The sequence below is a fragment of the Sceloporus occidentalis genome, unplaced genomic scaffold (genome assembly GCF_023333645.1).
Source record: "Sceloporus occidentalis isolate IW3139 unplaced genomic scaffold, rSceOcc1.0.p SCAF_1, whole genome shotgun sequence".
In the NCBI taxonomy this organism is placed as follows: Eukaryota; Metazoa; Chordata; class Lepidosauria; order Squamata; family Phrynosomatidae; genus Sceloporus; species Sceloporus occidentalis.
Window position 1 is genome coordinate 126932321 of NW_028316981.1, and position 27390 is coordinate 126959710.

Below are 27390 nucleotides of genomic sequence, written 5' to 3' on the forward strand. Positions count from 1 at the left end.
ATTAAATTAATTTAATAATTTTATGCACAAGGCCTTTGATTACATCATTTATATTTGTTTTAGTGCAGGGGATATATTTTTTGAATTTATGATTGTTTTATCATCAGTATTAGAATGCTTTTAAGCTGGTTGTGTTTACTGTATGTACAGCATTTGTTAAAACTGTAATGGCCATTAGCTTGATGCAAATAAAATTTAAGCCCCCCCCCCTTGCCAATTTAATGGGTGCAGATGATGCAGATGTTTTCAGCTATATGGATATAGGTGGTGCAGTACCTATTTTCTGAATGAATTTGATTTAGATAAAGAACTTACTTTAATACTTTGTACGTGAGTTCCTTCACTTCAGTATCAAACAGTTCCTTGGCAGCGTGTTTAAATATGTGCTCTAGGTAACCATCTGATCTTCTTCCATCATGCCGCATTAAATCATTCTCATTTATCCCACCAAACCTTATAAAATAAGGGAGTAGACAAGGAAGTGTAGGATTACTTTGTGCAAATGAAGAATCCTGTATGGAGCTTAGGTGGTCCGTACCTACACCCCAGTAAGTTATCAGCCAATTGGAAATCATGTATTAGTTAACCACATTAAACCAACAGAATTGAAAACCTATCAATAAACATGTATTTAAAGTGTGTGTGTGTGCATGTGCTGAGGATGACAGAAGTTTAGTTTTGCTGCTTAGTTCACTGTGGCTTATTCATTCATGTTTTTGCCACCACTATCCGTCAAGGGACCTGCATCATAACACAGGATATACAGTATACCAGCCTTCCCCAAGATCAACAGGGCCAGTCCTTAATAACTATGCTTGCTGGAGATGCTGAAAGCTGTAGTCTGAGACATCAGGAGGTCACCTGCTTGGGGAAGGCTGGCATACCCTAAAACAGTGAAGTGGCATTGGTGTTTAAAAACATTATACCTCACAGTAGCAAATGCTTTTCAGATGCCCCATTCTGCTGCCCAAACATGTCATATGGTCAAATTTCTTGAAAGAGGCATGTATTCATTTAGAAACTGCTATCAGGATCGGGGTTTCTTGTTCCATTAAAGGTGTTAAATTAGCACAACAAACTAGGAAGATGTCACACATCTGGAAAAGTCTTCATTACTCGATGACACCTTGTACCATCTTGCAATATCTCATGAGGACTTTATGGGACATTCCATTGTAGGTGGAATCTGTTGCTATGACAGTTAAGCCACAGTTCGATGGGAAATGTATACCTCTGGCCAGTACACACAGGCCCACACTACCTACCAGCATAACAAGTCATTTGCCAGGGACTATGTGTCCTAGCAACATGTACTGGGGATGGAGCTTTGCCTGCCTCCCAATGTCTGGGGCCACTTGTGAGTCCTAACAGCAGTGCTAGTGCAGTCTCCACCCTTGCACATGTGAATGGGCTAACATTCACATGCTGCTCTAAGAGGCAGCCATCATTGCTACATAGGTTTGCTCGCAAAAGTGAAATGCTTGGAAGCTTGCTCTTGGCCTACTACAATGACACTGTCAAATAAGCCTATTTGCAAGCAGAGTATGTGTGTGTGTGAGAGGGGGAAATTACTGGTGGCTGCTCATTGTCCATTGTGCCTGCTTGTGAAATGACACAAAGAACACAAGGCGGAAGCTAGCAGCTAAAGCAGTACTCCTGGTAGGGAGCCTAAGTGACAAGAAGAGCTGAAGATCGGGCCTATGCTGAGTGAGGCAGCAAAGATAACCTGGATACCTTGCTCCCTAGAGCGGACCTGTGAGTTCACAACTGTATTGTGCAATGGAGTGACACAGGCTGAAGAAGGCAATGTTGTCTTACGTCTTTCTCCTAAGACCACAAAATTAAATACTGTAGAAAAATAATAGGAAGCCATAATCATTACTGATATCCCATGCTTTCGCCCCTGTTCCTTTAAGATTCATACTGCCAAAATGAACCCTTTTCACAACAGCTACTTACACAGTATCAAAGGCCACCTCTGCTACTTCTTTCAAAGACACATTTCTCTGCTCCATGACTTGGAAGACTTCACCTGCACAGAGAAAAATAAATTGTCATTCAGTACACGGAGAGGCCATAGGCATGAGGGAAGAAGGAGTGAGGTCTCTTCAGGCAAAAATACAGGAATGGTGAACCTTCACGCTACATCAGATGCTGCTGGGCTACACCTGATATCATATGCGATCACTGGCCATGCTGGTTGATGTCTAGTGTTAAACTTGAGCAACATCTTGAGGAGGCCATAGCATCCTGGCAGCAAAACTACCTCCCACACAATAGCACCTGTGATTTTAGAGCTGTTCTGTGGCATTACTTGATAAGAGAAAGGCCCTACTGTAGGGCTGGGGCATCTGTAGCCTTTCATATGTTGCTGGACTACATTTCCCATCTGCCATTGCTAATCTCCCTAATGGTGTGGGATGATAGGAATAGTAGTTTATTGACATAACAAGGTTGATAGGTTTCTCAGCCTGGTTCTAGTAGAAATGGCTAGTTAAATGCATCTAGGAAACTCACCAGGAGAGCATGAAGGCAAAACCAACCCACCTCCCAGCAGTCCAAATGGAGGTCCCATTTATGTATCATGGCTAACTGCCATTGATAGGTGTGTCCCTCATGAATCTTTCTAATCCCCTTCAAAAATACCTAAGCTAGTGACTATAAGCTTAGGATATGCACTGTGTAAGTTTTTCTTTCATCTGTCCTGAATCTACTGCAACTTGATTTTATGGGTACCCTGTCCCGCAGCTCTACTGTTATGACATGGGATAGAAAATCTTTTCTTGGCACATAATATTTGATAAACACCTAAAATAGTGGTGGCCCCTCCAAATGTTCTGGACTAACCACAGGCCATTGTTATTTTTTCCAACTTATGGTGACCCTAAGGTAAACATATCATGTAGTTTTCTTGGCAAGATTTGTTTGGAGTGAGTTTGCCACTGTCTTCCTCTCAGGATGAGAGAATATGATTTGCCCAACAGGTTTCCATGAATAAAAGGGAATTCGAACCTTGGTTTCCAGAGTTGAAACTAAATGCTCAAACCACCACACCACATTGGCTCTCACCACTGTTCATACCAGATGGAAATAATGGTGGTTTTAGACCAAAGTATCAGGAAAGCCAAATATTCTGCACCACTACATTTGAATACTACTTAAGTATTTTTTTTCTATAAAAAGCCCCCAAAGCATCAACCTTTCCCACTAATGAAGTTGCTCCAAATGATCCTATGAACTACCCTTCCTTGGACTGTACCGTGCTCTAGAATGTTATTTTGAGATTGAGCAACAAGAACGGCACACAGAATTGTATTCCATATTGGCTGACCATCCATTTATACAAAAGAATATGTGGCAGGTTCTCTTTTCTTCTCTTCCCCTTTTCCCTTCCATTCCTTTTGCTTCCTTTCTTTGGCAATCCCTGACTTAAATGGGAATGTCTAGCATGCTGTTTATCATTTCCCACTACTACTGCACTCTACATGGATATCTTCATTGGGCTATCCAGCACAGCTGAAGGATCTCTTCTTCTTGAACAGTGACTAGCAGGTCAGATACCACCAGTGTGTATTCCTAGTTAAATAAATGTGCCCTAGCATACATTATACTTGTGCTGAATCTTGTTTCTCATGTTGTTTTGGGCTGTATTCATCTCCTGTTGTGCATTATCCTGTCCTTTTACACCAGGGTCAGCTGAACTATTTTTCTTTCTCTCTAGGAATTCGATATACAAACAGTGGCAGCTGGTAGCTACTATATCTGTGAACAGTGGCTCTGCTTTGGATTTTAATCTGAACTTTAAAGGACTTGCGGAATGAATTTATCTGGGGGATGGGGTTCAGCATTTTTGATAGCTAGATTTCAGACTAAACACCAGGACCAATTTACCACCCCACTCATGTAGAAATCATCAGCTGCCACTGCATAGAAGTGCTATTACACTGCCATGGAAGAAGACAGATCAAGTACATTTGATGGAATAAATGAAAAATCAGGGAATTTTTACTTTAAAGAAAGAAAAAAGGAACTAAGGGTGTGGTATCGTCAAAGTATGGCATTTTTGGAATCCACTGGGTCCTGTGGCTATAGGGTCTGTGGGTCTACACTGCAGAAATAAAGTAGGATGACACTTCAACTGCTGTGGTTCAGTGCTATGGAATTCTGGGATTTGGACTTCTCTGAGATATTTACCCTTCCCTGTCAGAGAGCTCTGGGACCACAACAAACAACAAATCCAAGAATTCCATAGCACTTAGCCAGGGAAGTTAAAAGTGGTGTCAAACTGCTTTATTTCTGCAGTGTGGCAGCATCCTTGTTTTGCCCATCAAAATGGCCTGTTTAACACATTGGCTCATGTATCATGTTTCAAGAATTTATAGTTGAAAGTCATACTTCGAAGTATAAGCCCACACTTCAACACTCCTTTTCTGTCTCTGTGGACAACATTTCTATTCAACCAGTCCAGCAAGCCTGCAGTCTTGGTTTTATCTTTGATTCTTCTCTGTCGTGTACCCCTCAGATCCAGACCACAGCCAAGGCTTGTAGATTCTTTTTGTACAATATTGCCAAAATCCAACCATTTCTCTCTGTCTCTACTGCCAAGATCCTGGTCCATGCCCTAGTGATCTCACGACTTGATTACTGTAACGTCCTCCTGGCTGGGCTTCCTCTTTCTCACCTCTGTCCTTTAATTTCTGTCCAGCATTCAGCTGCACGCATTATCACATCCACCCACCGCTGTGACCACATCTCTCCTGTGTTGGCATCCCTTCACTGGCTCCCCCTCCCTTTTCGTATTTAGTATAAGCTCCTGCTGTCCACGTTTAAAGCCCTCCATGGGCTGGCCCCTCCTTACTTATCAGACCTTATTTCTTCTCACCTTCCCACTAGGGCCCTCCGTTCTGGTAGTCAAGGTCTGCTGTCCCAGCCCAGGATTTCCTCTGCCCCATCTCGGATTCGCCCCTTTTCACTCGCTGCCCCTCACTCCTGGAACCTTCTTCCCCCGCAAACAAGAGCCATCTCTTCTTTAACCAGCTTCAAAACGGAGCTGAAGACCATCCTGTTCAGAGAAGCGTTCCCAGGCATTGCATAATTGTCACTTGCTTTTTGTTGTTCTTTTGTTGTCTGTTTTATTGAATCATTTCCTGTATTGCTATGTATTTTATATGTATTATCCTACTAGAGAGGCCCCTTCCTCACCACCTTTCCCTTCTCCTTTTGTGTTGTGTCTTTTTAGATTGTAAGCCTGAGGGCAGGGAACCGTCCAATTAAAAAGATTGTATGTACAGTGCTGTGTAAATTTACAGTGCTTTATAAATAAAGGTTAATAATAATAATAATAAAAATGGGCACAGATGGGCCTCCCAGTGCTCAGGAGTAGGCAGCAGAGGGCAGTGTGATGGTTTGCTAGCAAAACAAACTGTTGTTACCGCACAGCAGCTGGGGGGCAGGGGGGGGGGATTCCTGAGTCTGTCTCTAAATGCAGACCTGAATCAGCACTGAGTAGGCACATAGCAGCCAAATAGATAGATGTTCCTTCTGCTGACATCAGCAGCTCATATCTACACAGGAACAACTATCCAGTCAGCAAACATGCCCTTGCTGACTAAGAGGTGCCACTAGCCTGCACCAAGCCCTCCCAGCGATTAAAGGCAAGAGTAGGAATTCTTCTTCATCTTTCAGTCATTTTGCAGTGGCCACTGCCAGTTGCAGATAGTGCTAATCAGGCCACCAGTTCTCCCAGGGAGCAAGTGTATCACCCAGGGGTAGGGATGGGGGAAAGAACAGGATGACAGCTGTACAGAGACTGATTGTACCCTTTGTTTGTATTTCAGCCCTCAGTTCTGAGTGAGTGTTCAAGATAAGCAGAGGCAAACTGCCTTTAGTATATTTGTACAATTCACATTGCTGCGGAAAGAGTTATCCTTCAAAACATATCAGGAATAAAGAGCATGGTCTCCCTGACCCTTCATGCAATTCCCTTATTTGTTTCTTTCCTGGATATCTTTTATGACTGTTTGTTCCAGTCCACACAGCATTCACAATGTCTCCACTGTGCTAACAAGGTAAATGTACACGTTCCTGGGACTTCAGGAAAACCTGAAATCTTCCCTGCTTACAGATGGGCCTGACTTCTTGCATACTTGAAGTCCCAGGGGCAGCTTCTGCTGGCTGGACAGGAAGAGAAAGCAAACCAGCAGAGCAAACGCAACAACAACACCCAAACAAAAACAAAAATCAAAGTAAGAAAGAGTATGCAGTAGCCTTCCTCTCTACCTCTGACCCCATGAAGCAAAATTCATCTTACCACAAATACCCAAGCTGACACTTTATGCAATATCCTTCAAGCTGCTTCATGGTACTATGATGAGTTCTCAGAGACATGACATTTGGGCAGATATGCACACACACACAGAGTCAAATGTAAGGTTTTTTATGCACACAGATTGGAAAATTTATTTTTGGGGACCACAAATTCTAGAGGAACATTCACTCTCCTTTGTAGTTTGAACCTGATAGATCCCAAACAGACCCAATGAACCTTCAGTTCTGACAAAAATGATATCACAATATTTTAACAACGGGAGTACACCACAAGACACTTTATCCTACTCCTCACTCTCTCTCCTTGTCTCCCCAAACACCAAACTGTAACTGTGAAGATGACCTTTTTTTTATATTACTTTTTGTTTTTCCATTATTTCCTGTGTAAAAATGAAAATAAAATTTGAATATGAGTCCAAATTTAAGTCCAAAAGGACTTAAGTTTAGAATAGATGCTTACCAGATGTTAAAACACAATCAATGTCTTGAGAATGATACAAAGGGGTGTAAATGTCCTCTCTCAAGGCTTCTAGCTTCTTGTCATAGCAAGGTGCCACAATTATGTGGAAAATTTTATCAGGGGATAGATTCTGATAAAGGAAGAAAACATACAATTAACATATTGCAAGAGAAATTAAGAAGTAAATGCAGCAAAATGATGGTAGCCCCTAGTGAGGAAAAGAAACCATATTAGTAGAATTTTGATTTTATTAGATTCTAGACTCTGAGAGGCTTTTCTTGATATTAACGTTTGCTTATTAACATGTAGTTTGAAAAAGATGACTTGCCCTCTCGACCCTTGCCCAACCTGGCTGGCTATCCAGGGGGGAGAAAAAAATCATGGTGATGCTGAAAAACATAATTAATGCATCCCTCAGGGAAGGCTCCCTGCCTCCCTGTCTCAAGGAGGCAGTAGTTAGACCACTCTTAAAAAAGCCTTCCCTGGGCCCCCTGGATAGAAATAACTATAGACCAGTATCGCTACTACCATTTCTGAGCAAGGTGATCGAGAGAGTGGTCACCAATCAACTACAAGCAGTCTTGGAGGAAACGGATTTTCTGGATCCATTTCAAACCGGATTCAGGACGGGATAAAGAGTTGAGACTGCCATGGTCGCCTTAGTTGATGATCTCCGTCTGGGCATTCACAGGGGAAGTGTGATCTTGCTGGTGCTCTTGGACCACTCAGCAGCCTTCGATACCACTGACCATGGTATCCTTCTGGAACGCCTGAGAGAGTTGGGTATTGGAGGCACTGCATTGCAGTGGTTCCGGTCCTACCTCTCGGGCAGGTTCCAGATGGTGTCGCTTGGGGACAGTTGTTTGGCCAAGAAGGAGCTCAAATCGGGCGTCCCTCAAGGTGTGATTTTGTCCCCAATGCTGTTTAACATTTACATGAAGCTGCTAGGTGAGATCATCCAGAGACATGGGGCGGGGTGTTATCAGTACGCTGATGACACCCAAATATACTTCTCTATGTCTCAGACTGAAGCAGTGACTAAGGATGGCATCTCTCCTCTGCATGCCTGTCTTGGGGCAGTAAGGGACTGGATGAGGGAAAACCAACTCAAGCTGAATCCAGGTAAGACAGAGGTACTTGCTATAGGAACCCCGAATCCAAGAACGGAGTTGTGTCAGTCAGTTCTGGATGGGGTCACACTTCCCCTGAAGGATTCTGTTTGCAGTCGGGGGGTGTTCCTTGACTCGTCGCTCCAACTGACAGCTCAGGTGGATGCGACAGTCAGGAGTGCCTGTTGTCAGCTTCGTCTGATACGCCAACCGCGCCCCTTCCTGGAGCCGAGGGACCTGGAAACAGTAGTACATGCACTGGTAACCTCTCAATTGGACTTCTGTAATGTGCTCTACTTGGGGCTACCCTTGTGCCAAGTTTGGAAACTTCAGTTGGTACAAAATATGGCAGCCAGATTGATCACGGGAACTTCTAAGAATGACCATATAACACCGGTCTTGAAGTCCCTGCACTGGCTGCCTATTATTTTCCGGGCAAAGTGTTGTTGATTACCTTTAAAACCTTACATGGCTTGGGCCCAGAGTACTTGAGGGAACACCTTCTTCCCTATTGTCCATCCCACACACTAAGGTCCTCTGGAAGAAATCTACTACATCCCCAAAAAATCTAGGCTAACATCAGTCTCCCAGAGGGCCTTTTCTATTACTGCTCCAAAACTATGGAATGACCTGCCGGAGGAGATCTGTCACATTCCCATTCTGACAGCTTTTAAGAAAACATTCAAGACGAATCTCTTCCGGCAGGCCTTTCCAACATAGTTACCCTCCCCAGATATAGAGATTTTTGTCCCCTCATCTGTCTATTCTTCCCCGCCTATCTTTCTGCCAATTTTTTTAAATGTTTTTAATGTTTTTATACTATTTCTGTTTAATTCTGTTTTAGTACTGGGAATTGGGGGGGGGGGTAGGTCTAGGGTTTGATTTTTTAAAAAAACTCTATTGTAATTTGATGTATTTTATTGTTGTAACCCACCCGGATTCTTTGTGATTGGGTGGGCTAAAAATAAATCTTTATTATTATATTATTATTAACTTTTTAGGTATTTTTTAAATACATTGGCTGCTTTAGAGACCAACTATGGTTCAAAGAAAACATGGTAATGGATTAATAAGACTACAGTCTTATGCACGTCTCCCTCGGTATCCATGGGAGATAGATATATTGCAAAAAGAGACTTAAAGAAGGGCAGTATGAAGGCAAAATACATCTTGGTTCTTCGATGAAGGTATTAAATTCTAAACAAACTAAACAAATTTATTAGAAAGGAAAGATGCTGCACTGAAGTCAGCAGAACTCATTCCTGGGGTGGCATTATTAGGATCCGTGTGACAGTGCAGAGCATAGCTAATGCACAACCCAATGTTTACCAACATTTTCATGCCCTCAAAAGAAGGGACTCTACAACTGATTTTTCAGTGTGAAGGGCATGGAAATGGCCTTATTGCTAAAGCAACCAGACCAGTACAACCTGTCTTGTGTGCAAACCTAGGCAATAAAACCTCTACAAGCAAGATAAGACAGCAAGCATTAGCAACGTGGACATGTGTCTCCAACTCCATGCAGAATGAGAGCAAAGTGAATGGCATTACTATCATGCACTGAAAGTATCAGTGTATTCTCTGGTTCTTTGGGATGGAAGGTACAAGAAAACCAGATCAGAATGTTCCACCACCTCAAGTGATAGCAAATTCAGGAGCTACAAATCATCATGAACAGAGAAGAAAAAGTGATATGCTGGAAAGATCTGGCATAGAGACACAGCCCCATTTCATTCACCAGAGCAGGGGTAGCTCTAGGGCAGCATGTGGCCTTTTCCCACACCATGTTCACCATCCCCCAAGCTGGGGGGGGATAACCACCCACCTTTCCTGCTGGACTCTCAAGATCAACAGTAGCCCTCAGGACTAAAAAGCTTGTCCATCATTGCTACTCTGCTAAAACAATCAATAAAATTATCTACTATGGGGAATCCAACAAGTTAGAATCAAAATCACACTGTGAAAAACCCATTCTCTCTTCCAACCACCAATATTCCAGAAAAGGAACAGAGTCAGTTACCTGTTTCATTGCAAAATAACCCTTTATAAGGGAACCCATAATCTGCTGTGGTGACTTTGCAGTGCAAATGTGTGGAGTCACGAGGCTGGAGAGGACCCTCTCGGCATACTGGATCCAACCTAGAATGGATGAATAGAACAAGACAGGAAGGGCTGTGGGTTATTATGATGGAAGCTATTAAATTCATTAAAGGATAAAGAAACAAAATATGGAATTTCCTCAGTGACCCAGGATTTTAAATTTGTTGTTGTTACGTTCCTGCAAGTGGACCCCAACTTCTGGTGATACTATTTTAGGATTTTCTTGACAAGACATAGCTTTCCTTTAAGGATGAGAGTATGACTTGCCCAAGACCACCCAGTAGGTTTCCATGGCTGAGAAGGTATTCAAATCCTGGTTTCCAAGACTTCTAGTCCAACATTCCACCCATGAAACCAAGCTGGTCCTTTTACAACACTGTCCACTTCATGTTGGGCTAATCAGATTAACAGAGACACAATTAATTTAGCCAGGCGAGTAGAATGAGATGGGGAGGTGGGCTCTCTAACTGTCTTAGCACCGTAACTATTTAAATTCCTATTTGTTTTAACCAATCAATCAAATCAATCAATCAATGCTTAAGCCAAAGGTCATTCGCATGATTAAAATGTAAAATCGATGACAGAAATTCAGAATTATAAAATGCTCCATCAAATAACTAACATCCAAATTTTATACATTAAACATAATAAAATTCCAGACAATTAAATAAAACAACATTAAAAAGAACTTCAAAGTTTAGATAAGATCATCCCCATGACAATCAACTGCAATGTTTGCTATTACCCTTGCCTGAATTTTGATTGCTGCTGAGGCAAACAGTGAAACATTATAAGTTACCTTAAAATCAATATCAGACAGGATAAAAAAATCTTTTCAGAAGTGGTATTAGACTGTAAATTGGACAGAATAAATCCCATAAATTTAGTTCTTGGATCAGTATATAGTGAACAAAAAAGCAGATAATGAGGCAAATCCTCAATTTCTGGAGCTCCACAAATACATAAACAGGAATCCGTAGGTGTGTATGAATATCTACCATCGATCATGGGTGAAGGCATTGTTTGAAAAGCCTGCCTAAACTTTGGGAATGTAAGCTTCCCTAGGTAAACAGCCATCTGATGGTCCAATTTATATAATCTAAATCATTTGGAAAATTTCAAATTGTTAATAGCCAGTCTATCCAGATACACATCATGGTTAAAAATGTATTCACGTAGCTTCTCTCTTGAATTCTGGGTAGAAGGATTTTCAGTTAGAGCAGGATATGATTCAAGCAACCTATGGTATCTTAAACTCCAGACTTTGCAATTTGGAAAATGTTGGAAACACAACTTAGGAAAAACCTTAACCGGAGAATCTATTACAGATCTCCAGTAGTTAAATAAAGCAAAATGGATATGAGCTCTGATGGAGGGGAGGCTGAGCTCAGCCCGAACCAAAGCTGCAGGCGTGCCAGGTGAAGGTAAGAGCAATTTGTTTTAACTTTAACTAATTACTCTTGCTTAAAAAGACAGCATTAAGTGTTACATCCTCTTCGGGGAGCATGGCTTGGGGGGATAATTTCAGATATGACTTTCCCCAATATGGTGGGATCTCAGCATAGAAAAAGGCATCCACATGGCAATGGCTGAAATGCAAGTCAGCTTCTTTTGCTTGTAAATGAGCCAGAATAACAAATATTTATTTTTTTGCACAGTTTTCACCCAAGATATATTCCAAATTATGTTCACCAATGGCTCCCCTTTATCCTGGAGTAAAAGTGACTAGAAGGATGCCACAGGGTTCTGTCCTGAGCACAATGCTATTCAACATCTTTATAAATGACTTGGATGATGGAACAGGAGGCATGCTTATCAAATTTGCAGATGACACCAAATTAGGATACCCCAGAAGACATAATCAGAATTCAAAATGACCTTAACAGATTAGAGACTTGGGTACAGAAATTACAAAATGAATTTAACAAGGAGAAATGCAAGGTACTAAAATTAGGAAGAAAAAATGAAATGCACTGATATAGTAGGGATGATACCTGGCTTGACAACAGTACATATGAAAGGGATCTAGGAATCTTAGTAAACCACAAGTTGAACATGATCAATATTGTGATGTGGCAGATAAAAAGCCAATGCAGACTAGACTGCATGAATAAAGGAATAGTGCCTACATTGAGGAAAGTAATATTTCACTTTATTCTGCTTTGATCAGGTCTCATCTGGAATACTATGTCCAGTTCTAGGCAACGGAATTCAAAATGGTGAAAGGTCTGGAAACAATGTCTTATGAGGTGTGGCTTATGGAGTTGGGTATGTTTAGCGTGGCAAAAGAAGGTTCAGAGGTGACATGATAGCTATGTTTAAATATTTGAAGGGATGTCATATTGAGGATGGAGCAAGCTTGTTTTCTACTGCTTCAGAGACCAGGACAGGGAGCAATGGATTCAAACTATAAGAAAAGAGATTCTACCTCAACATTAGGAAGAATTTCCTGACACTAAGATCAGTTCAACCGTGGAAAACACAGCCTCTTAGTGATAGAGTCTCCTTTCTTTTGAAGTTTTTAAACAGAGACTGGATGGCCATCTATTGGGAGTGTTTTGATTGTGTATTCCTCTGTGACAAGGGGTTGGACTGAATGGCCATTATGGTCTCTTCCAATTCTATGATTCTATTTCTCTCCCTAATCTTCTAAAGAGCACCAAACTGCCTTACAAATTATATGTTCCAACACTGTGTTTAGCAGCCTCAGCAACACAAATCGAAGCCCTGGGCAGTATGTGAGAAAAAGAGACAGAGAGAGAAGACTTGCAGAAGACAGTCTGCCAGGAACAGTCAGCCCATGCAATTTTTTGCTCTTAGTGGCGACAGAGGGGCTGCTTGGATGAATTTTTTTAGCAAATATTTGGGGGCTGAAAAGTGATGTAGTAAATTCCATAGAAACATTACCTTTCACTCACCCCAGTGGCAGTTTGTAGCTACACTGTTGCTGAGTACTCGGTTTTAGGGCTTCTTTTTACTTCACTTGTGTGGCCTCACCTGAACAGGGGCCATGTAGGGAATCTGATGAGGAAATAGTACCTTTGCTTTGACTGCATGTTAGCAAACACAATCAGTTCCATGGCTCTCAATATGAACTGAGGGGTGCAGACACTATCCTTACTGGACAAAAAACCAAATGACTAAACAGAGGTTGTCATATCTTGGACATGTAATGAGACAGTGGCGCGTTACAGATGGGCCCATGAGGCACCGTCATTGCGCCATCATTACTCGCGAGGGGCAGCACTTCCTGACACGCCTTGCCCCTCGCACGTAATGACGTCAAAATGGCAGCGGCCGTTCCGCACGGCCGCCATCATTTTGACGTAGCGAACGCTCTGCGCCCGCACGTCGCGCCCCAGAAGTGACGGGGCGAGTGCGCGACTAGCGCCTCGCGGCATCTCTTCCAGGGCCCAGGAAGGAGTGCAATTTTCGTGCTCCTTCTCTGCAGCGTCCGGGAACCGCGCCGTTTGGCTGCTGCTGTTCCCGAACGCTGCAACCAGTGGCAGCGCCAGACCGCCACTTCTCGGCGGTCTGTAACGGGCCAGTGTGACTCAATGGAAAAGATAATAATGCTCAGTAAAGTGGAAGGCAGTAAGAAAGAAGGAAGTCCACACTATAGGTAGATTGATTCAATCAAGGAAGTCCTGAGGCTGCAAGACCTGAGCAGAGCTGTTGATGAGTCCATCTGGAGATCTTTCATTCATAGAGCTACCATAGGTCAAAGTTGACTTGTTGGCAAACAACAACAACAACAACAACAACATAATGTGTAGTCTCCTTTCTCCACCTCCAACAAGGGAGATGCTCAAGCAGATACTGAAGCACAAGCAGCCAGGGACAACCCACTCCTGTTTTTGTAATCCCGCTTCAGCCAAATTGGTGCTCAGGCACTGAGTGGATTCAGAGGTGTTTTTCTAATAGTTGACATCATCTCCACCCAACCACCATCACCACACACCATGCTCTGGTATATCTTAATTTTTTGGGTGAGGTTGCCAGATTGGATGAAGGACAGGGACTCCTGTAATTTTAATGACCTTGGAACAGGATGAGATATTATAATCCTACATCAAGCCTGACTAGGGCCCGGTACAGACGGTACAGATGGGCCTTGTGGCACGTCTTGATGACATGCTAGGGTTGCCTCGGGGCGTCTCTTACAGACGCCTCGCAACCCTAGCACATCCTCCGTACATCAAAATGGCAGTGGCCTGTACAGATGGGTGCCGCCATTTTGATGCGAGGGACACTTAGCGTCCGCACGTCACGGTGGCATAATGACATTGCAAGTGCACCATTGGCACACTGTGGCGTCATTATGGTACCGCAAAAAGAACCCGCTTTTCGTGGGTTCTTTTTGCTCCGCAAGGAAGCCGCATGGTTTGTCTGCTACAACTTTCTCGCGGAGCAAACTAGGGCACCGGCAGACCGCCATTTTTGGGTGCTCTGTACGGGGCCTAAGGTACCAGTAATCCCCCAAGTTCCTAACCCCAACATTCAGCCACAGCCATCCTCCTAACATAGTTGCTGTCTTGTCACTGGAGAATTGGGGAGAGGAGGATAGGCCACACAGGACAGCTCTTTCCTCCACACCCCTTCAAACTCTGAGCTGCACCTGCTTTCTCCCTTTTAAATATCCCTCAAAAATTTGGTGGAAAAAGAGGACAGGTTTCTCTTAGAAAATGTTCATCAAAATCTTTTGGCCTAATACTTTGCAGCAGATATGGGGGACAGAATAGATAGTGTGTAACCAATGTCTTACTAGTTAACTTGTTAAAAGCTATGACAACTGTCAGCAGGAAGCTGACATTTTAGTCAATTTTAGTCAAGCTATCTGAGCACACCTTCTGCTTTCCTTATCTTGTACCTTAACCCGCCTTGGCTGCACCCTCCCATATCTATGAATTCCTTGCTTTCAGCCATGTCCAGATATAAAGCTTTCTCTTAGGTAGTGTGCTATGAATATGCAAAGCAGCTGTTGCCTCCCAAAGCAAAACTAAAACAAAAAAGAAAGTTGAGATGAAATTAGAAAATCATTTTCTCACTGGGGACTTTTTAGATAACCATTTGTTAGTTATCAACTAGATTAGTCACACTGAACCAATGGGACTTGTTAAAGGAACATTTGCATAAACCCCATTGATTTCAAAGGGTCCATTCCAGTCAATTGGATTTAGCCTCTGGTCCCCATAAGTACATGACCAGGCTCTGTCATTGCAACAGGCTTGTCTCATCTCACTGCAGTCCTGATTTGTTTTTCCCCCTCAAGCCCCGCTTCCTTTATAATCAAGCAATCCTTGGTGAAGTTTAATGAGCAAAGCCAAGAGCTTGTTTGTAGAGTGAGTCACTTCATACTGTAAGTTGACTGACCTCCAACTATCTATTTTTCTGGAAGAAAAACAGAGTTGAGTCAATTAATCCTAGCCTTTCAGCCTGCATTTGACTGTTGTTTAGTTATGCAAAGTATGCGTTGAAGGGCCCAGAAAGTTTTTATCTGTTCCCACACAAAGTCCCAGACTCTTCAGGGTTACAATAAAGGGGCAGCTAACAGTATTGGATGAAATGCTGTCACAACATGTATTGAATAAAACTGCATGAAGGTTAGTTGGGATTTATGAAAAATAAGGGGATAAGAGAAAAAGAGAGAGATTCCTTGCTGACTGATCTTAAGGAACAAGACTTGTTATCTGTGCCATGTATGTCTCTCAGACAACATACTCACTCTTGAGGCCAAGAGTAAAGCAATGAGCACTGTGTGACAGGCAGACTATAGACAGATGGACTAGTTAAGATCAGATGTCTAGTTTTTGCTTCACCCCATTAGTCAAGCTCAGACAATTCTCCAGGTTACTATTATTAGTACAGACTTCATTACTGTACTCCTTTATTTATAAGCCACTTTTTTAAAAAGCTGGGACACAGGTTTAAGGGGCTTCTCACTCTTGGCTCTGTCTGCATGGACCAGTCCATCTCCTACTCCAGGGACAACCTGGAATATCTTGGCTCTGCAGCTGCCCAATTGCCCCATTACCTAGCCCTCCCTTCCTGAGCTGCGGTGGTTATCTGCATGAGGTGGTGGTGGTGGAATCTCCTTCTTTGAAGGTTTTTAAGCAGAGACTGCATGGCCATCTGTCGGGTATGCTTTGATTGAGAGTTTCTGCATGGCAGGGGGTTGGACTGGATGGCCCTTGTGGTCTCTTCCAACTCTGGGATTCTATATTCTATGTTTCCTGATGAGCCTTCCCCTACTACCGCCACAGGTGGCTCCCATGAGATCAGAATGAGGCACCCAGTCTTGATCACATGGCTGGGCATCTTGCTCTTATTTCAACTGAGTGACCTTCAGTGGCAGCAGATGTACTGGGCAGCTCAGCCCATGACAACTGCAGTGGCATAGGAATGGAGGGCTCCAGGCCTTCCCACAAGATCTGGAGCAAGGGGGATATTTTTAAAAACCAATTTAAGGCTATTATACCCCAATTATTTTGCAGAAAGTCCCAGATGTCATCCAGGCTGCTCACACCAGAACTTGAGTTTGAGCTGTGTATTGCCCAAACAGAATAACACCAGAACAGGGGGGAAATAGGCCTTTTGGCCCATCCAGACAGGGCCTTTGCTGTCTCATCTGTCACAGTAGTGGAGTTAGCTTTGCTTCAGATACTCACAAACTCCAGTAATGACAGATGCAACAAGTAATGACTTGGGACCAAAGTATCTGAAAGACTGCCTCCTCCCACATGAGCGTGTCAGAAATTTGAGATCTTCAGAGGAAGTACTGTTGTGTGTCCCAATACCTTGTGAAGTTAGGGTGGTGGATACACACAACAGAGCTTTCTCTGTACCAGCGTCTGACTATGAAATTCCCTGCCCAAGGAAGTTAGCCTGGCCCCATCTCTTTCAAGCTTCTGGTGGGCAACCAAAGCAGTGCTTTCCTGCATGGCATTCAATGTTTGGAACTGATGTTTTAACTGTTTAAAAACTGGATTTTAGGATTGTTTTTAGACTGCTTTTAGGAGTTTTTAAAGAATATTTTAATGTGCTTTTGTGTGGATACAGTCTTTGTGCCTATGCCAGAGAACCCAGGAAACTTTTCTCTGGTTTCCATGCTTTTTCTGCACAGACTTCCATAGGACTGAACTCCAGAAACAAAGCTCAAGGAAGATGGATTACAGAGGACTTGCTTGAAATGAAACTCAAACCCATCTCCCTTTATCCATACAATGTCTGATATGAATACCCTCCACACGTAATCCCATCCAGCTAAAGTGGGGATCAAAGAGATGGAAAAGAGAAGTCACAATGTAATGTTGTTGTAATGAAGACTATGTGAAGGACCAGAAAAACATCTGAAATCCTTCTCAAAAGCAAAATCATGATCTCAGAAGAAACATGATTTTGATTTTTGTTTTGTCCAGGTTCTCATGTATACTCAAATTTCAGGAGTTAGGAGCTGCAAAGTTTTAGCAAAAAAATCTAGTGGAGACTACAATCCTCACTGAAGAATTCTGTTATGTGGGTTGCCTTTTCAGCAAGCTTTTTAGTTGACTTTCCTTATTTGGTTATTACAGAAGTGAAAAAAGTGCTAGCCTTCTTAGTACAAAGGGGATTTTCCTAGCTGCCATGCTTTTAGAAGATAATGAAATAGCCCAGAACTTCTCTAAAATGTTTGCGTGCCGAGGAACTGGCGCTGTGACTGACCCCCGACACAAATCATGGCCCCCTCCTTCCCCTGGTCCAAAACACATTGCAGAAATAATGCAGTTTGAGACTGCTTTAACTGCCCTGGCTCGATGCTAGGGACTCCTGGGAATTGTAGTTTATTGTGGCACCAGAGTTCTCTGACAGAGAAGGCTAAATGTCTTATAAAACTAAAGTTCTCAGAATTCCCTAGCACTGAACCAGAGCAGTTAAAGCAGTCTGGATTATCTCTACAGTGTGTTTTGGACCTAAGAAAATTTAGACCTTACTGTCTTTCACAGGCTTCAATATCCATCTCAGAAGTGTCAGCTTGAAAAAAACATATAAAGTTTCTAGGAATTAGTTTCTTACCTGGACAAGCTGACGCAAACATTGGTAAGGCATGTTTTTCTTGATTCTGACGATGGTAGCGTTGCACAAACTCCTTCTGGCTCTCCAGAATACTAAAATCAGCAGCTATTGTGGTGTCAAAGACATAATGAACTCCTAGAAGAACAAAGTTAAGAAAGTAGGACAATGAGATGCACCCAGGTTAATGTTGTTGCTCACAATGTTGTTGCATTTTTGGATTCTCCAAGCTTTTCATCCCATTTAGAAATAATGATGTAGGTGTATACAGAAAGGGAATGCCACCCCTTTCCTAGCCAGATCAGAGCCGCGGCCACCTCACGCCACAGTCCCGATCTGGCCCTTCGAAGGTGCAAAAAAGAGCCACTTTTTGCGTTTGCTTTATGTGCCCTCAAAAGGATGCCATAGCCACAGCGGCACAGCTATATGGTGCTCCTTCAGGGCTGCATAATATGGACACAGAGCCAGAGGCGTGCCATGACGCTGCGCACTGTCTGGAACAGCGCACGCATCAGGGAGCCCTGGGGGGAGGAGTAGGGCATGCATCGTCAGGATGCTACACTCTGACTCTGCCACCATGCTGCCCTTTCAGGCTGATCTGTAAAGGGCCGTAGTATGCATTTCAAAGGCAGTATGTACCCTGCTTGTTTGCACAAAGATGTACAAATCTACACTAGTATTTTCCTACAAACACGCAGACACAGAAAGAGAGTTTTATCAAACTTATCAATATGACTATACTAATTGTATTATGGGCAGAAGCTACAAGGTTATCACATTGAGAAACAATCTCACAGCAGTTACCTATCAGTTTTTCTTCTTTGTGACAAGACAGGACTCCCCTGTCCAAGAGAACAGAGCCAAAAGTACCACACATAGACTCTTGATCATGTCCAAAAGAGACTGTAGCCAGAAGGTTTGGAATACATTACTTTGACCCATATCTATATATCAATAGATAGATAGATAGATAGATAGATAGATAGATAGATAGATAGATGACAGAAACATAGTATAGACTGGATTGGGTGAAAACTCTTCTTTCAGCTGTGCTACTTTCTATCTGCAGATCATTTTCATAGGGGAAACATTTAAAAATATGCACCCTCCCCACAAGACAAGTACCCTACCACTTCAATTTGTTGCATATATTAAACCAAGACTTGCTCTCACCTACAATTCTGTGATCAGATATTTCAATTAATTATAAAAAATTGACAAACTTAAAATATCTTTCATGTGGCAAGGTTTCCTCCCCACATCCCACCCTCATGCTTGAATTGGCATTACTATGAATGATTAGTTAACTGATTATGGTGGTGAGTGAGTGAGAGATAATAGGACACAGTGCATTCAAAACTACCCCCATTCAGGGGATTGGATGTGTACAATGAACAGAGAGGTGCAAAATGTACAATTCCTAGTACAGAATTCTTTGTCGTCACCAGATACATGAATTCCTCAAATGCTGTGCTGAGAATTTTGTCTGTGTGTTCATTAGCAGTTGCCTAGACTTTTAGATTCCTGATTATTAACTATACCATCAGAAAGATTTGATTGTTCTCATCATTTCCACATGCTTATAAGTGCTCTGTTATAAGCCCATTTATCACGACTGTAAACACATCCAGAATAATTCACTTGCTCAATTGTTTCACAACTCTGTCTTGTGACCTGCCACATGCTATAAAAGTTTGCCAGGGAAGCAACATGTAAAATTTTGAAAATAGATAAAGAATGCTATGTTCTCTTTTTTCTCACCATAATAATAAAACCTACCAAGACTTTTGAGGAAACCACAAAGCCTCTTGGCTGCTTCTGTTACACAGAGATTGAATTTAGCAGCAAAATAAGGCAAGGACTGAGGACATATAGACACTGCCAATACTTTGTGTTTTGAGGTATCACATTTCTGGAAAACAATATACAATGAAAACATACAGCTGCATTACTATTAACAGTTCAGAGAATATCTTAATAATTAAATAATACTAATAATAAATAAAACCTTTATTTACAGCCCGCCTCTCTATCGATGACGATCGAGGTGGCTTAATTTACATACAATCCCATATCCCCAATCCCACCCTCCCCTTAAAACATCAATTAAACCTTAACAATTTAAAACCATAGATTAAAACAAATCAACATCAACAATCGGACAATAAACTGTAGCAACTTCAGAGACGTAAGAGGGTTCAAATTGGTGGCTGGGTTTTCTATTTGAGAAAGGCCTGCCGAAAGAGATCTATCTCGACAGCTTTTTGAAAGCTGTCTAGACTGGTGATGTGACAGATCTCTTCTGGCAGGCCGTTCCATAATTTGGGAGAGGTTGACGCAAAGGTCCTCTCGGTGGTTGCAGTTAGCCTAGTTTTTATAAGTTGCAATCAATTCCTCCCAGAGGACCTGAGTGTGCAGGGTGGATTGTATGGACGGAGACAGTCCCAGAGATAGGTTGCACCCAAACCATTTAGGGCTTTAAAGGTAAGGCAGCATATAGCTTTCTTGCACAGTACTGGCTTTTCCAACAAATATTAATCCATTTTTTCAAGTAAGATTTTAGAGAGTGGGAATTGGTCCATCTCTCATTGCTTTCCACACTTCTCTCTGGGGGAAATATAGCACTATAGGACAGGTCCTGGTCTCAGCTGTTCATCTTATCATTACAAGAAAAGGAGGGGAGGAGAGAATGAATACCTCCAAATTGACAGTTGCCATAATATAACATGTTGTTTCTTCAAAAAAAGTACTGACTTATAGTGGATGTCAGCCTGTTCTCCCTTTGGCTTGGCATCAGCTCTGCCAAGACCTCAGTGTTCCAATATAGCCAACCAGTGCTGATGATTGCACTGGACATCCAGTTGTGGGCTTACCTTGTGTTAGCATTGCTGGCTGGCTGTTTTAATTTCCTATACTACTTATTCCTCTAGGGCATGATGACATCCAAAACACTGCCCACTTCCACAACTGCCCAGTAGGTCTACAACTAGAGGCCTATGAAATCAGGCATTGTGTTAGAAACACCTTAGCTGAAAACTCCTTCAAATCTGGAGTTGTCCATCTCTCTCTCATTGCCTTGGCACATGAAATGGCACCACAGCTGCCACAGTACAATACAGGTAAGGTAAGTGTTGATGTGATGTATTTTTTCTCTCACTTTGTCTTCAGGCCTGTAGCCATGGGAAGGGAGGCTAACTAACCCAAACCTTCTTCTAGTTTAGGTGTGGGAATCAAGCAGCCCTCCAGATGTTTTTGGACTGCAAGTCTCAGCAAGTCCCTGTAGGTATTAGAAATGGTGAGGGCTGCTGGAAACTTAAATCCATCATCGGTAAAGCCATGTAATTTCCACTCCTACTTTAGTCTTCCATCCCAGAATGGCAGGGTGGCCACTGATCTCACTGGGATGTTCCTGCCCTGCCTGCATACATGTTTATTTTCTGATGGAGGATATGGAGCCTATTTAATGATATATTTACACGTATCACATCTCATTCAGCTGTGCTGTCTACTCTTTTGATACTCAGACTGCCACAATCCAAAATTTCTAGCTGTGGAAATGCTAGCCTTAAAAAATGAAAGGAAAACTGCTAGATGGGATTATAAATTTAGCTGCATTGTGTTTCTTCTAGCCATAATTCATAAAATCATGAAAAAACAAGAGGGTTATTCTCTTAGGAGCAAGGAATACCAACAGGAGAAAAAAAGCCTCTCTAATTTAGTGAAGAATTATTGTCCAGTAAGGATAAGCACAACTTTAAATCTGGTGGATGATCTATAATTTCTCAGACGTCTTAAGCAACAATCTGCGAGAAAGGTCTTGAATTTATGCTCTATCCAAAACACATAGAATATATTAATTCTTCAATAAATAGTGAAAGTACCTTTTCATTTTGAGCAGAAATCAAATCAAACAGGCCATTTCACAGCAACAAAATAAGGTTTACCACAAAGTGAAAATTTAGTCTGAAGCCAGTGTGTGCTGACTCTCTTATGTGTGTACTTGAAGGATACGTGTCTGTAGAATGTGCTTGTTGCATTCATAACTTTTGCTTTTAGATATACACTACATATAATGTGTGAAGAGGGCCACAGTCTCTGTTCACAGCAAAGAGGAGAAAAAGGAGGACCAGAAGCAAAGAAAACCTATATTTGGTGGTTAGGGCAGTGAAAGGAAGTATTGTTGGTCATTAAAACTCTTTACACAGGATAATCAAGGGAGCTCTCTGAATGTCAAGAGACAGTGCCAGAATTAAGGTGCAGCCAAAGTGGGCAGTGGGAATTAGGTGAATGGAAAAGGTAGAGCAGCATAAAAGAGAGTTTGAATGAAATGCTGGAAGATAAAAGATTCAGCAGAAAGAGAGGAAGAAAGCAAAACAATATGATCAACCATTAAGAGGTGTAGGATGGAAGACTAAGATTTCAGATGAGACTGATGAATAAACCTTTCAGAATAAGCCAGAAATCTAGTAATAAAATATTTTTTAAAACTTAATGCTAAAATTATTAAGATGTCGATGTCAACTGGATTTAGCAATTAACTGAATTTTGGCAAGAAAAAAGGGGAACAAGAAAAAATGCTATCCAGTTTGCATACCTGGACTAAATAAATGATACAATAAACTATAAATCCCAAGACTAAAATCAGTGTGCTAGTTGGGAACATTATGTTTGAGGACTCTAGGAAATAAAGGAAGATATGGAACAGATATTTACTCAGGAGAACAATTAAAGAAAGAGGTGTTGGGGGTATAAGGAGAACAGCTTTGAAAATGAAATTTTAAAATTCCAGAGGAACAAGAAGGAAAATGAAAGTATGGAAACCAGGGATGGCAGGATAGACAGAGCAAAAACAGGAAGGGGACAAACTTTGTGGGACAAGCAGATGGTTGTGAATTGGAGTTCCATGTGTCAATGCCACACATTTCAGATAAATACAAATGATATCCATTTACCTTATTAAGGTTCAATACATGGAAGAGCTCATTCTGATTCTGATGGGAAACTCTGACTGCCTCATCTGATGTTACACAATTTTCACAAGCTAGGCAGTCACTAAGAAATATTTTAGCATTAGCCAATTTATGGAATTCACTTGGCTGAAAGTAAAAAGAAAAAAGTCAATAAAACTGAATGCACAAAGAGATATCTGTTGATTTGTTCCCAAAATGCTGTAGGAGTCCTTTGATTGGTGGTTAAACTATGAGCAAAAAATATTAAAATATCAATTCACAATAATAAAAGAAGAGCACAATTAAAAACATAGAAAAGTGGTATGTTAAAATAGAATTAAATTGTTACAATATTAAAATAGATTGCTTAGCAAAAGAATAAAAAACAGTTTTAAAAGATAAAACTATTTAAAACACTTAAAACAATACAACACCCCAAGCCGGTCCTTTAAAAACATTCTGTTTCAAAAGCCTGTCTGCATAAGAAGGTTTTAACCTGGAAGAGACAAGGAAGAGACCATTCTGGTCACCCTAGGGTGTTGCACAGTCTAGGAGCAGCCATGGAAAAGGCCCTCTCTTGTGTCCCCACCAAGCCTCCCTGTGATTGGGGTGAGACTGAGAGAAGGGCCTCTCCTGAGTATCTCAGGGCCTGGGCCAGCTCATATAGGGAGATATGGTTCATCAAATAGCCTGGACCTGAGCCATATAAGGTTTTATAGGTCATAAACAGCACTTTCAATTGTGCCCGGAAACAAACTAGCAGCCATTTCCGCATAACATTAAATGTAATGGCAATAGTTGTGACATAAACAACTAGCAAAATTAAAATTACACCTTTAAATTACGATATCTGGCTGCCAGCTCCTCTTGAAGTCTTTTTGGTACTGGAAGTATCTTGAGACTTTGAAGGAGCTGGGGACAGGGCAAGGAAAGCAGGCTCCCTGGCCATGTGGTATTTACCGGCTTTCCAGCCAGGAAAGCCACTGCTTGGTGTTGGTTTCTCTCTTCTCTGGCCCAGGAAAGAGAAAGAAACCACTCTCAAGCAGAGGTCTATGGCTGCCTCAAACTCAAGATAGCATTGAAAAGTGTGGGCCTACAGGGAAATAAAAGTATGCACACAAGCGGGGGGATGACAGAGTGATGGCAGGGGCAGATGGGAGAAGACTGGTATAGGCGGGGGGTGGTGGCATGGTGTCATTCCCCCCATGGTGTCACCTGATGCTCCCCCCCCCCCAGCGACATTACTGGCCATTGGAGCTGTTTCAACAGGGGCGTTGTGTGGTCTCTGTAACCTGCCCCTGTTAACAGCCTGCTTGCAGCTCTTTGGACCAGTTGCAATTTCCAAACACTCTTCAAAGGCAGTCAAATGTAGAGTGCATTACAGTAGTCCAAACAAGTTGCCACAAAAAATACAGAGGCATATCCCACTCCAGTCCTCCTTAACGGGAGTACTGTCCTGGGGAGGATGTGCCCTTTATAAAGCACAGTTCTTTAACTGGATTGGAAAAAATATGAATTAGAAATCAACTCAAAGGTTGTTACCTCTTCATTTTCCTCATTAGAACTGGGTACATCAGCTGGTGAATTTGGTTGGTCTCCATTTTTCTGTTTTTTACTACATTCCTGAAACATATCATTGGTTGTTAGTTAAGGAATCACTGGTCAAATAATTTTGCAGAAGATAGGATGGGTTTTTTGTGGTATTTTCATTCTGCGATAGACAAATTTTTCAAGAATATTTATATTACAAGCTAAACAAAAGACAGAACTTGATATAGTCAGCTATTATTTATGTAGTATCATAAATGACTGCCTTTTAAAATTACACTAACACATAATTTATGCTAGCTACTAGCCATGACCTATCCTGCAGAGGATTAACAAATCAGTTTATCTTCTCTGTTTCTAACCTGCTACGTTTTCAACCCCTTTATTACTTTGTATGTTATAGGTGACAGCTAGGAACACAAACCATAGACAAGCTATGTTTCTGGGTTTAGACATAACTACAGACATAATTTAAAAGTGAAATGTATGAATATAGGACACTGGCTTGAAAGCAGTACATGTGAAAAGGAGCTAAGGGTCTTAGTAGATTACAAACTAAACATGAGTCAACAGGTTGAAGCAGCAGCCAAAAAATGTCAATGTAATTCTGGGATGCATCAACAGGAGTATAGTGTTCTAGCAAGTATTTGTGTCACTCTATTCTGTTTTGGTCGGACCTCATTTGGAATGCTGTGTCCAGTCAGCCCTCTATAACCACAGATTCTTTATCAACAGATTCAAGCATCTAAGACTTGAAAATATTTTTTTAAATATATAAATTCCAAAGAGCAAACCTTGATTTTTACCATTCTGTTTAAGGGACACAATTTTACTATGCCATTTTATTTAATGGGACTTGAGCATCCATTTGATTTTGATATCCATGGGGAGTCCTGCAGCCAAACCACAGCAAACTATATTGACAAGCTGGAGCATGTCCAAAGTCAGGCGACCAAGATGATCAAAGGTCTAGAAATGAAGACTTATGGGGAACAGCTTAGAGAGCTAGGTATGTTTAGTTTGGAAAAATGAAGACTAAGAGGTACATGATAACTATCTTTAAAAATCTAAAGGGATGTCATGAAGATTATGAAGATAACTTGTTTTCTGCAGCTCCAGAGACTGAAACATGAACCAATGGATTCAAATTCATGAAAAAGAGATTCCACCTAGACAATGGGAAGAACTTTTTTACTGTAAGAGCAGTTTGATAGTGGAACAGATTGCCTTGGAGGATGGTGGACTGTCCATCTTTGGAGGTCGTTAAACAGAAAGTTGAATGGGCATTATTCAGGAGTGGTTTATTTGTGGAATAAAATGGAAAGGGATTTCACTAGATGGCCCTTGTGGTCCCTTCCAACTCTAAGATTCTAAGAAATAAGAGTTCAAACAAAGTTCATAAGCCAGCAACAAACCAAGGATTCAGGCTATAGAATGAGACTGAGTAACATACTACCGCTGGCTTGTAGAGACAGGATTGGACAAAGAAAAAAGAGAGAACTCAACTTAGCATGGGATGTTTTAAGTCTGATGACTAACAGTGTTTTACTCAGGAAATGAAAACCTAAGAAGAAATAGGGTGGCATTAATGTAGCAAAACAGTCAAAGTCTGACTGAATAATATCAATAAGACTTCAGGGAAAACCTAACTGTATAACCATAATCCAATCTTATGTTTCAACTACAGAGGAAGAAGCCATGAAAGAAATAGACAAGATCCTGAAGGGTCATGATATATAACTGAAGTTAGGATTGTCCATGCCATCATATCTCCAGTTTCCACGTATGTTTGTGAAAGCTAGACAGTGAAGAAAGCTAAGACTTCAGGGAAAACATTTCAAAATAACCATAATCCAAGTTATATTCCAACTACAGAGGTAGAAGAGGAAGAAACTGATAGATTCTAGGAAGATTCAACTCGTTTCAAATATGGTGCTGGAGAAGAATTCTACAGACTTCTAAAAAGACAAATAAATGAGCCCTAGAGCCTGAACTCTCCCAAAAGCCAAAATGACTAAACTAAAACTGTTGTAGTTTGGACACATAATGAGATGACTCACTAGAAAAGACAATAATGCTTAGACAATAATGCTTGGCAAGGTAGAAGACAGTAGGAACAGGAAGATTACATTACAAACTACATTATAGACTAAATCAAGGAAGCCACTGCCCTGAATCTGCAAGACTTGAACAGGACTGTTGATGACAGAGTGACCTGGAGGTCTCTCAGACATAAGGTTGCCATAATTCAAAGTTGACATGACAGCACTTAACAACAAACCACATAATGTACAAAGAGCATATAAATATTTGATGCAGGAAAGCCCAAAACTACCGAAATAAATTGGTTTTGGACAGAGTTTGGGAACATTACTTTTTGGATTACAGCTCTCATAACACCCCCCATTTTTTCCCATGCTGAGTGAGAAATTCTAGGGACTGTGGTCCAAACAGTAATTTTTCCATATGACTGGGTTATAGGAGAGATAATCAAAATCTGCAACTTCTGGATCAGATCATGTCAGAAATTCAACACGATCTCCTTTAGCCTGAATAGAGACAATGGCTTTTTTTTTTAACCATCCTGTGTTTAGAAACCAGCACATCCACACATGGATGTCTTTGCTACCACAAAACTGTTATCTTGTTAATGGCCATTCTTATCACCCACTTGTACTTTCAGCACTTCAGTTTTCTTCTGACCTCACTGCTGATAGCCTCCATCCACCCATGCAGGTGAACATAGGTGTGCCAACCTGAGGTAACAGGTCATGGATCTACTGAAGTGGGAAATGTCAACAAAAGCTTATATTGTGATAAACTTGTTAGCTTCCAAGGTACCACACAA

General features: G+C 41.6%; 1 protein-coding gene across 3 annotated transcripts in view; it reads right to left on the minus strand.

Annotated features, from left to right (window-relative positions):
* Window positions 1-27390, minus strand: part of LOC149322112 (nuclear prelamin A recognition factor-like) — a 44052-nt gene that overhangs the window by 9557 nt on the left and 7105 nt on the right. For all 3 annotated transcript variants that reach the window (XM_089534758.1, XM_089534777.1, XM_089534767.1), the window contains exons 3-10: window positions 24537-24617; window positions 22998-23141; window positions 19825-19957; window positions 18049-18183; window positions 9917-10035; window positions 6788-6917; window positions 1960-2032; window positions 316-453 (exon numbers count right to left, since the gene is read on the minus strand). In XM_089534758.1, coding sequence (XP_089390884.1) covers window positions 316-453; window positions 1960-2032; window positions 6788-6917; window positions 9917-10035; window positions 18049-18183; window positions 19825-19957; window positions 22998-23141; window positions 24537-24617 — 953 coding nt within the window. The remainder of the gene's footprint in view (window positions 1-315; window positions 454-1959; window positions 2033-6787; window positions 6918-9916; window positions 10036-18048; window positions 18184-19824; window positions 19958-22997; window positions 23142-24536; window positions 24618-27390) is intronic.